General features: G+C 42.7%; 1 protein-coding gene across 1 annotated transcript in view; it reads left to right on the top strand.

Annotated features, from left to right (window-relative positions):
• LOC106572565 (synaptotagmin-6) overlaps positions 1-11,885 on the top strand; it is a 107,109-nt gene extending 95,224 nt beyond the window's left edge. The window contains exons 5-10 of the mRNA XM_082961508.1: positions 957-1,410; positions 2,641-3,199; positions 5,737-5,857; positions 9,900-10,071; positions 10,918-11,068; positions 11,299-11,885. Of these exons, the coding sequence (XP_082817634.1) occupies positions 957-1,410; positions 2,641-3,199; positions 5,737-5,857; positions 9,900-10,071; positions 10,918-11,068; positions 11,299-11,370 (1,529 nt within the window). The 3' untranslated portion in view covers positions 11,371-11,885. The remainder of the gene's footprint in view (positions 1-956; positions 1,411-2,640; positions 3,200-5,736; positions 5,858-9,899; positions 10,072-10,917; positions 11,069-11,298) is intronic.
• The last annotated feature ends 388 nt before the right edge of the window (positions 11,886-12,273 follow it).

Raw genomic sequence — 12,273 nt, 5'->3', positions numbered from 1 at the left:
GAAAGCACCAAGATGCTCAGAAACTCTTCAGTGTGAATTATTGCAGATAAATCAGGGTAATCAAGAGTTCAGCAGCATTGGATGAACGCTACAGTGAAACCCAAATAAATAAAAGTAAATTTTCCACAGTATGGAAACATTGGTAAGTATCAGGTGGAGAAAAATAATTACATTGCATCAAAAATATATTTATAACGCTTTGGCAAGTATCCCCCCGGGTGAACCAAGCCAACAATGTGGTGTTTTTTCTTCATCTTCTCAACAAAAAAAAGATGAATGTTTGTCCTTGGTGCTGCCTGCTAGCATTCTTGGTGGCTCTCTAGGTCTTTAGATCCCATTTGTTCTTCCAGAAAACATATTCATAATATTGACAAATAAATTAGTTTGAGAGGCTGTTGCAAGCCCACCACACCCCCTACCCATTTTCATATCCACACACATACAGATCCACACACCAGAGACGGGCATTCATTAATGCAACTATCTCCAGAGAGAGCATTTGACACTGTAGCACATCTCCCAATAGGCTTCGTTGCTATTGAAATAGATTATTTATCATTTATCAGAGTTAACTGTAATGACTTTTTAACTCAGTTGCAAGGCTAACTAAGCGTGTGTGTTACGTATCTTTTTACTGCTTTAAGGATGAGCTTTATGTATTCAGCATCCACATGTATACATCAATGACTGCAGATAAATGTATAATATGATCATCAATCTTACGAAAACAGGTTTGACAGTAAACATATGGCTGTCAGACCGCCAGTGTTTCATTGCCACTGATACTGCGATATCAATATACTGTGTTGCAGCACTGCACCATACCAATCTACTGTGCCATATTTTGTATTTCAATCTAATTGACTCTGATTCTCTCTGTTTCTCTCTCACTGTTACCACCATCTGTTTGTCCATATTGTGTGATCCTGCATTTGGTCCTTGCGGCTCTGCTCCAGACGTCACTTTTGGCCTCCTCCTCGGTGTGTTTGTGGTGTGTGGCTTGGTCCTGCTGACTCTTTGTGCCTTCGCCTCCTGGAAGCTGTGCTGGGTGCCTTATTTGCGGAATAAAGAGGCAGCGGCCCTCTCCTCCAACTCTGCAGCCCTCACTCCGGCCTGTGGTCCCCCAGACGACTGCCCTCCCTTCCACCTCCACCTCCACCCTCCTCACCCCCTCCACCACAACCAGCACAAATTCCTCCCCAGCCCCAACCAGCAAAAGTCACCGGTCACCATGGCTACGGATAAGGTGAAAGACCCGATGGGTTCCATGGGATTCCTAGAGGCTGCTGTGAAGATAAGCCACACATCGCCTGACATCCCTGCCGAGGTGCAGCTCTCAATGAGGGAGCACTTTTTGAGGCGCACGCAACGCATGCAGCGGCAAGCCACTGAGCCCGCTTCCTCCACCAGGTCAGCACCCACAGCCATAGACACACACACACACACACACACACACACACACACACACACACACACACACACACACACACACACACACACACACACACACACACACACACACACACACACACACACAGAGGCATGGTCAGAAAAATTGAATGGCTCTGGTAATAATAAAAACATTAAAGTTTAAAGAACCTGACGTGAACACAGGGACAGTACAGGCCACATCTCTACATAATGGCAACAAAGATAGAAAATCCAACATTTAATCTACCTGAATCCTCTTCAGTATTCCACTGCCACACACACATACACATGCACACAACACACACGTATGCACACACGCACATACGCATACACATACACACACATGCGCACGCACGCGCGCGCACGCACACACACACACACACACACACATACAGTACAGTACACACATACACAGAGGCATGTCAGAAAAACTGAATGGGTCAGGAAGTCAGCAGAAATATCTTTAGTCAGTTATAAAGAAACTTCATAGGGACCTCACAAATAACGGCACAAATAACAACACTAACAAAGTTAGGAATGAACTTTTATCTGAATTCAATTTGTTATTCCACAGCTGTTTAAACATTTCTTTTTTACATGATTATCATAGTGAAAAAGACAATTATGTTTCAATTTGTTTCGGTCCTCCCAAGCCCTTGTATTACTGTTTGCCTGTGAGCCATTTGGTGCTGTTCATTTAATATAAGGTTAATATCTCCAGACCACTTCATGATGAGTAATGCAATACACTTAAAAGCGTAAAATCACCAGTAACAACCCCACAGACATTATTCCACATGGCCACAACTATAACGGGGGGTCTAATTATTGGATGTACCTCAAATTATTTTTCAATAACATAATCTCTGTGCTCTGTTGTCTTGAAATACCCATACCCATCCTGAATAACAGCCCCCTAAGAGTAGGACAATTTATACTACTGACTAAGATAAATTGAATTGGGGACCATGTAGTTCTTGGTTGCAGAAACACTATTAAGATTTGAGAAACCACTTGGAATTGAATTCACCTGCTGGGCACTCAAGCAATTTTTCAAAACACTGACCTTTCCAGACGCCACAATGAAGCTGTTCATATTCTCCCTCTTCTCCTCTCTCTCTGCCTTTTTACACACCGCCTGTCGCTACTACAGGCTGAATGGTTTAGTGGGGTTCTCATATTTCTCCCTCCTCTCTTCTGTCTCTGCAGACACAGCTCATTCAAAAGGCACCTGCCCAGGCAGATGCAGTCCATCAGCCTGGACCTGGGCAACGACTATGCGGATGAGGACGAGCAGCCCACCAGCATCGGACGCATCAAACCAGAACTCTACAGACAGAAGACCTTGGATACAGACGAGTCTGCCAAGAACAGCAACGCCAAGAACTGTGGGAAGATCAACTTCTCCCTGAAGTACGACTATGACAATGAGGCCCTCCTGGTCAACATCCTCAAGGCCTTCGACCTGCCCGCCAAGGACCTGTGCGGCAGTTCCGACCCATACGTCAAAATCTATCTTCTCCCAGATCGCAAGAAGTTCCAGACGCGCGTCCACCGGAAGACGCTCAACCCCACGTTTGACGAGTCCTTCCAGTTCCCCGTGCCTTATGATGAGCTGGCTGTTAGGAAGCTCCACATGAGTGTGTTTGACTTTGACAGGTTCTCCAGACATGATATGATCGGGGAGGTGGTGGTGGATAACCTTGTTGAGACGTCAGACCTCTCCAGGGAGACAGACATTTGGAGGGACATTCAGTACGCCACAACTGTAAGAACGTCTGTCTGTTTGTCTTTGAGTCAAAGCAGAGTCGACATAGCCTGATCCCAGATCTGTTCGTGCTGACCAGCCTAGAGTTAACATTACTTATATTTGAAACCAGTTATAATAATCTCATTCAAATCATATGCCCCCCTCCCACCAGAACAAAAAATTATGAACAAATGTGAGTTCAGCATGTCATAAATCTTTTGTTGAAGTAAGAATTTATTCAAGTCATATGAAATTACAGTAATTATAAGCTAAAGGCATAAAAAGTACTTGTAATCATCACAAAGGTCATAAAACTGTCTCGGCAAAAAAAATGGAGCCCTCCAACGAGATACTGAAGTGGTCATTATATTTGACAGTAATTCTATTTGGATGGTGTCCTGAGGATGTCTTGATGAATAGTGCACTATGCTGTTGGCATCAGTTTGGATTCTATTGGAGTCTACATCACTCTGGCATCATTCTGGCATCACTCTGGCAGCTCTCTGGTCTGAGGGGTACCTCTGTCAGATTATTTTATTTGGCCTGTATTGTTGGACTTCAGCTGCTTTTGGAGGGCAGTTCAATAATCCAGCAGTTATTGCTAAAGTGGCAGAAAGCAGTTGGCTCGTTGCTTCACAAACACATATTATTGAACAAGGACTCCCAGCCAAAACTCCCTCAACCACCATCTTATATAAAGTAATGTATATAGTAGACCGACCAGGACGGTTCTAAATGTGATTGTTGCTTTGAGGATGTAATAGCAGGCATAAAGGGGTTGAGGTGCATGTACTAGGCCTACCTTTTATATGAGCCTTGGACTGAATGAAAGTACTGTTTACAAATGTGGGATGCATCAATAACACCAACCCACTGGCATCAGGAACATCAAGAGTGTAGAGGGGGCCGAGGGCTGGGGGGAGGGCAGGGTGGAAGACTTATTGACTTCAGGCAGTGTCTTAGAGCATGATACATAAGAACTATTTTGAGAGGGGTTTCTCACTAATCATGGGCCGCATGATGCATAAATGTTTAGGTAAGCCTGATTTCTACATCTATAGGTAGGCCTACTGTATCCACTGTTTCATCCTGTGGTGATAAAGTGATAAATGATAGTGGCTGATCACAAACTCAGAGGAAGTGAATGGTTGGGGCCGTATTGCTTGAGAATCAGCTTAAATCTAAACTCTAATCCTGGCTCAAACCCTAAATGTAGCATTTTCCCTCATAACACTGACACTTGCATCCCTTGCCTTCGCACCACACCCCAGTTTTAATCCTGGCCCTTTGACTACTGAAAACCTGCACTGGTGCCGTGAAAAGCAATACTGTTTTACAAAGAGGAGGCATTAATAACAGGTAATACTGTCTCTAGACAGAGAGGACAAGGGAGCAGTGCGTAAGCTAACTGTTCTGACATTGCTGAAGTCTTCACAATGATTCATTAGCTCCATTTCATAACTGTAAATGTCAATATTGCATACAGTTCACGTACCACATTAGACTTCTAAGATGCTCTGGACTAGAAAGTATTTTATGACACATTTGCTGTGCGCTCATATTACTGCACAGAATCCAACTTTGTCTTCGTCAACCAAATTCCCTCTCCCATTGGAGTGCTTTAGCTTTCCCTCTCCCATCCCTCTCCCATTGGAGTGCTTTAGCTAAATCAGCTTTAAGTGCTTGAGACATTAAGTCCACATCCCATCCCAAGTCATGGGATTCTCAGTCAGGGGGGTCTCACCATAGCCCATTTAAAGTGATTAGAACCTCACCAACCTTGATGCATGTTCATGGGATGAAGCTTAGTCAGAACACCCCGGGACAGACTGAGAGCGAAACTTTCACTCCACATGAAATACTAACATTACATTTAAAACTTTTAACACTCCACATGAAATACTAACACTACAGTTTAAATGCTTAACACTCCACATGAAATACTAACACTACAGTTTAAATGCTTAACACTCCACATGAAATACTAACACTACAGTTTAAATGCTTAACACTCCACATTAAATACTAACACTACAGTTTAAATGCTTAACACTCCACATTAAATACTAACATTACATTTAAAACTTTTAACACTCCACATGAAATACTAACACTACAGTTTAAATGCTTAACACTCCACATGAAATACTAACACTACAGTTTAAATGCTTAACACTCCACATTAAATACTAACACTACAGTTTAAATGCTTAACACTCCACATTAAATACTAACACTACAGTTTAAATGCTTAACACTCCACATTAAATACTAACATTTCATTTGAAATGCTTAACACTCCACAGGTGGCCATAAAGTAGACATTTTTCACTGTTCTGCAGATTTGTCTCTACAACTTCCTCAGTGTGAGCCTGATACTCAGTCCTGTTTGTGATGACAGGCTTCACACCAATATCTCTTGAGGGATTTTGGAATAGCATTGGCTTCACAATCCATTTCCATCGTAATGTTATTGCCCTTGCGCCAGTAGGGCTTGAAGGCATCCTTCCAGTGATGTGTGTCACATCAGTTTGTTTCTCTGTTTGTTCCCACAGGAGAGTGTAGACTTGGGAGAGATCATGTTCTCACTATGCTACCTGCCAACCGCAGGACGACTCACTCTCACCGTCATCAAGTGCAGGAACCTCAAGGCCATGGATATCACTGGATACTCAGGTAGGCAAGCTTTATGTGTGTGTGTGTGTGTGTGTGTGTGTGTGTGTGTGTGTGTGTGTGTGTGTGTGTGTGTGTGTGTGTGTGTGTGTGTGTGTGTGTGTGTGTGTGTGTGTGTGTGTGTGTGTGTGTGTGTGTGTGTGTGGGCACTCGTGCATTGTGATGGTGCGCTCATTGTTTTTCATAAGTCAAAGTGAAAATAAACCCCGGCTGTAACATATCAAATTATAGATGTTATCAAATGTTGAATAAAAAGAGCAAACGAAGGGAAGTCCTCTCTAGCGCTGAGCTCTGTTTCTGTGAGAATCTTTTCATATTCACCACTGGCAATATGAAGATGTCACCTACAACTACTCATTTCTCTGAGGTTTCAGTCAATGTTTTTATTCTAATCTAGGTGTGTCCCAGGTGGTACCCATTCCCATATAGTGCACTACAAAGGGCTAAAAGTAGTGCACTATGTAGGAAATAGGGTGCCATTTGGGATGTAGGATAACAATCTGCTGTTCCATATTCAGTTTATATTATCAAAAACCAAATTTAATTTGAGGAAATATGTTTGCTTGCGAATTGAAGTGACATTCCCTGTGTGTTAAATGTCGTGAATCTTGTAGTATGTATTTCAAACAATTATTTTATTATTTGTTATTATTTTTCCGCTCATTGTTAACAACATTTTACAAGTTTAACATCCCTTCTCAGTTGAGGATTTAAATGTCTACCAATTGTTGCTGGATTGAATTGGATCTGTGTGCAGTAAACCATGGCTAGTAAATTGTACCCTGAAGCATATTTGGTTGCAAAGCAAGCACTCTTTGTATTGTTGTTTATGGATCTAAGGCAGTTTACATCTGACTAGTTTACTGGCATAATGGATTATAGGAGTTGACGGATGAAGATTGAAATCAGTATTCACCACGCCAATATGTTTCCCTTTATTCCATTAAAACACTATTTCAGCAGCTTTCGCTTCCTCCGCTTTCAATACATGAGGTGTTTACTCATCAATTTCAAATGTACAGAGATTTTTTCCGGACCTTTCCAAGGATGTTATTGTTATATTTAGGTTTAAGGTAGCGTAGGAGTATAATACACATGGGAAATTTACTTTATGGGAAATGAAATTGATCGCTGCAGCATCAAAATGTATGTGTTGAGTTATGTTGAGGTCACTGCAGGCTTAATAAGAAAAACATTATGTTCTCACATACTGAAACAATACCTGCATGCTTCAAGTTTCAAGTGTTATTAGTCGTATGTACAGTATACACATGGTATACATCATCCAACGAAATGCTTATTTCCAGGTTCCTTCTCGACAATGCAACAACAATAATAAATAATACAAGATAAGAATATGAACATTAAGTAAATGGCTCATTAGAATAGAATAAACATTTTAGCAGGAAGGCACAATTTATAGTTCAATATTTACACGTGTTTTGCAAAGGGGGGATTGGGGGGCAAGTGTTTAAATTGTGCATTATTTAGCAATAATAATACGAGTCTAGCATCAGCAGATGGGATGTGTGTCTAGCATAAATGTGTGTCTCTGTGTGTTTTTGGTTTTAGTACCCTTGTGGGGACCAGACATTTTGCCAGTCCCCACAAGGAAAAAGTCTAGGTTTATGGGTTAGGTTTAGGGTTACAATTAGGGTTAGAGTTTATGTTTAGGGTTAGGAGTTAGGGTTTTGAGGTTAGGGTTTAGGGTTAGGGTTAGGTTTAGGGTTAGGGGTTAGAGAAATAGGGTTTTGAATGGGAATCAATTGTTTGGTCACCACAAGAATAGTAAAACAAACGTGTGTGTGTGTGTGTGTGTGTGTGTGTGTGTGTGTGTGTGTGTGTGTGTGTGTGCGTGTGTCTTTCCATGTGTGTGTCTGTGCGTGTGTGTGTGTGTGTTTATGGGTGTACAGTGAGGGAAAAAAGTATTTGATCCCCTGCTGATTTTGTACGTTTGCCCGCTGACAAAGAAATGATCAGTCGATAACTTTAATGGCAGGTTTATTTGAACAGTGAGAGACAGAATAACAACAAAAAAATCCAGAAAAACGCATGTCAAAAATGTTATAAATTGATTTGCATTTTAATGAGGGAAATAAGTATTTGACCCCTTCTCAATCAGAAAGATTTCTGGCTCCCAGGTGTCTTTTATACAGAAAAACGCATGTCAAAAATGTTAGAAATTCTTTTGCATTTTAATGAGGGAAATAAGTATTTGACCCCCTCTCAATCAGAAAGATTTCTGGCTCCCAGGTGTCTTTTATACAGGTAACGAGCTGAGATTAGGAGCACACTCTTAAAGGGAGTGCTCCTAATCTCAGTTTGTTACCTGTATAAAAGACACCTGTCCACAGAAGCAATCAATCAATCAGATTCCAAACTCTCCACCATGGCCAAGACCAAAGAGCTCTCCAAGGATGTCAGGGACAAGATTGTAGACCTACACAAGGCTGGAATGGGCTACAAGACCATCGCCAAGCAGCTTGGTGAGAAGGTGACAACAGTTGGTGCGATTATTCGCAAATGGAAGAAACACAAAAGAACTGTCAATCTCCCTCAGCCTGGGGCTCCATGTAAGATCTCACCTCGTGGAGTTGCAATGATCATGAGAACGGTGAGGAATCAGCCCAGAACTACACGTGAGGATCTTGTCAATGATCTCAAGGCAGCTGGGACCATAGTCACCAAGAAAACAATTGGTAACACACTACGCCGTGAAGGACTGAAATCCTGCAGCGCCCGCAAGGTCCCCCTGCTCAAGAAAGCACATATACATGCCAGTCTGAAGTTTGCCAATGAACATCTGAATGATTCAGAGGACAACTGGTGAAAGTGTTGTGGTCAGATGAGACCAAAATGGAGCTCTTTGGCATCAACTCAACTCGCCATGTTTGGAGGAGGAGGAATGCTGCTTATGACCCCAAGAACACCATCCCCACCGTCAAACATGGAGGTGGAAACATTATGCTTTGGAGGTGTTTTTCTGCTAAGGGGACAGGACAACTTCACCGCATCAAAGGGACGATGGACAGGGCCATGTACCGTCAAATCTTGGGTGAGAACCTCCTTCCCTCAGCCAGGGCATTGAAAATGGGTCGTGGATGGGTATTCCAGCATGACAATGACCCAAAACACACGACCAAGGCAACAAAGGAGTGGCTCAAGAAGAAGCACATTGAGGTCCTGGAGTGGCCTAGCCAGTCTCCAGACCTTAGTCCCATAGAAAATCTGTGGAGGGAGCTGAAGGTTCGAGTGGCCAAACGTCAGCCTCGAAACCTTAATGACTTGCAGAAGATCTGCAAAGAGGAGTGGGACAAAATCCCTTCTGAGATGTGTGCAAACCTGGTGGCCAACTACAAGAAACGTCTGACCTCTGTGATTGCCAACAAGGGTTTTGTCACCAAGTACTAAGTCATGTTTTGCAGAGGGGTCAAATATTTATTTCCCTCATTAAAATGCAAATCAATTTAGAACATTTTTAACATGCATTTTTCTGGATTTTTTTGTTGTTATTCTGTCTCTCACTGTTCAAATAAACCTACCATTCAAATTATAAACGGATCATTTCTTTGTCAGTGGGCAAACATACAAAATCAGCAGGGGAACAAATACTTTTTTCCCTCACTGTATATCTGTGTGTGTGTTCGTGCGTGTGTGTGTGTGGCATGTGTCTGTGTATGTGGATCAGTGGATGAGTGTATGTCTGTGTGGGTGTATGCGTAGGTGAGCGAGTGCATGTGTGCTAAGGTGCAAAGAGTCAGTGCAGGTGGTCAGTCCAGTTCAAGTGTTCAGTAGTCTGATGGCTTGTAGATAGAAACTATCTCTGAGCCTGTTGGTATCAAACCTCATGCTCCATGTGGGGTCCTTGATAATGCTGCATGTCAAGTGTTCTGGTGGTAAATGTACAGAATCTCTTTTTCAAATCAAGGATGAAAACACAAGGAGATTTCTGGGCGCCACGATTAATCTCAAGATAATGCGCCTATAGAATATAGAATTTACATCCTGATTTATATCTTATAGCTTTTTCTCTTTTCCACTTCAGATCCCTACGTCAAAGTGTCCCTCATCTGTGACGGGAGGCGTTTGAAAAAGAAGAAGACGACCATCAAGAAGAACACTCTGAACCCCACGTACAACGAGGCCATCATCTTCGACATCCCCCCAGACAGCATGGACCACGTCAGCCTGCACATCTCTGTCATGGACTATGACTTGTGCGTATAACACTTTGATTTAATCTTGGCATCCATAAGACAAATCTGGCATGCACTTGGCCAGCAACTTGGTAACAGTCTGTCAAGCACTGTCAAAAAATTCAACTCAGATGGTTCTATCAGAATATTCAGCATCTGTGTAGTTTGCACAATACGCCCCCTAGAATAGAACACGGCGTATGATGTCTATTTAAAAAATAAAAATAAACACAACAAATAGAAAGAATAGATCAGGAGTCAGAACATTCACTTCACTGGTTGAATGGAAGCACTGAGGGTAGTCTTTATCAACTAACGTGGCAGCTGCCGACTCTCGAACTGACTCTAATTTGAGGGTATCAGCCAGGTCATCCTTGTTTTGTACCAGTCCGTCCATTAGATCCAGGATTATGATGTGGAAGAACTTAGATCCCTTCTGGTCTGGACTTTGTTGGTGCCATTACCATTTGTAGTTGTTTCTTCATCACATTTACATTTCAGACATTATCTCTCCAAGAGATATGGAAATGTCTCCTTTTAACCATAACTTTATCTTCACATGAACTGCAACTGCTAATTATCACCACTCCCTTTTAACTTTACATCTTGCAGCCGTATCCTCTGATAACTAAATGTATACTTGTTATAAGGGTTGGAGATGGGGTGAAATAATTTTTGCCAAATTAGCTTTTTTAATATGAGTGCAAAGATCTTACATTGGTGTGTTCCCAGAGTATTTTTTTATTCTATTTTGTAAAACAAATTCAGCTATGAAATCAATCCTGCATTTTGTAATGTAGTGTCTCTGAAGAGCAGGATTAGCTGTACTGTTGTGTTGACGTTGTGTGTGTTGTCTGGCCCCTGCAGGGTAGGTCACAATGAGATCATTGGTGTGAACCGTGTGGGGTGCAGTGCTGAGGGGCTTGGCAAGGGCCACTGGAACGAGATGCTGGCGTACCCACGCAAGCCCATTGCACACTGGCACCCCCTACTGGAGGCCAAGAAATCAGAGAAAGAGGTTAGTTCATACAGCACGCTGCATTGTGTGAAGAATTCGTAGGCATGAATATTGCATATAGTAAAAAATATAGACTTTTTTTCAAGGATCACATGTAGGATAAATAGTCAATGTCAGATATTGTAACAGTGTAATATCTATCTTCTAACTGAAGTGTGTGTGTGTGTGTGTGTGTGTGTGTGTGTGTGTGTGTGTGTGTGTGTGTGTGTGTGTGTGTCTGTGTACTGCAGTGGAAAACGCGGACGGCCAGTTTAGACAGCCAGGGCTCTTGCCCCTCCCCCAGGCCTCCTTCTAGCCCCTGAGCAGAAGCACCTTTGACCCTAGTGAAATGGTCTCCTCTCTCTCCTACTAATCCTACATCCTGTCTGGTCTGTCTGCCTGCGCCTGAGGAGAAACATAACCCCACTCAGTCCCTTTCTCAGTCTTCACTCTCCCTCAAGTGTAGCAGCAAAGTGATCCCGTTCCCAAGAACTGATCCTGGATCAGCATCGCTGTCAGTTGTTTGTGACGTAACAATGGTTTTTTTGAATCAACATGAAGTGTTGAAGTTAGGTTTACTGATCTGGAGTCAATCCCAGTAATTGGGGTGCTTTGGTTTGGTTTTATCCTGGGCTTCTCTCATCAAGTGAGTCCCCAAAGGGGGAGCTTGTTGTCTGAGTGGAACGACAGACTGCCGGTTCCGAGTGTATCTATCTATGGGTTGAGTCCAAATGAATGTGATCACAGTTCTCTCACAGGGACTTGGTCCAACACACTAGAGAGAGAGAGAGAGAGAGAGAGAGAGAGAGAGAGAGAGAGAGAGAGAGAGAGAGAGAGAGAGAGAGAGAGAGAGAGAGAGAGAGAGAGAGAGAGAGAGAGAGAGAGAGAGAGAGAGAGAGAGAGAGAGAGAGAGAGAGAGAGAGAGAGAGAGAGAGAGAGAGAGAGAGAGAGACTTTTATGGAACGAAAAAGGGTTAAATAGCACACAGACTCCGAACCACCCGTACCTCTCTCCTGTTTTTTTCCTTGTTAGTCTTGGTGCCCTTGCCTATTCCATCGCAGAGTGTATTCTCATTACTCCTGCTCCCATAGTTTTCCCTCTCAGCTGAACATATTGCACATCTTCAGCACCTTCTTATTGTATTCTGTCCCTGGGGTTGGTTTGAACTGTACAGCACAGTCCTCTTTCTGCTAATGTAAAGTTTGTATTTCCCACCAGAATACAAA

Source organism: Salmo salar, chromosome 15 (assembly GCF_965601325.2).
Source record: "Salmo salar chromosome 15, fSalSal1, whole genome shotgun sequence".
NCBI classification, from domain to species: domain Eukaryota; kingdom Metazoa; phylum Chordata; class Actinopteri; order Salmoniformes; family Salmonidae; genus Salmo; species Salmo salar.
This window is presented reverse-complemented; position numbering and strand designations above follow the sequence as displayed.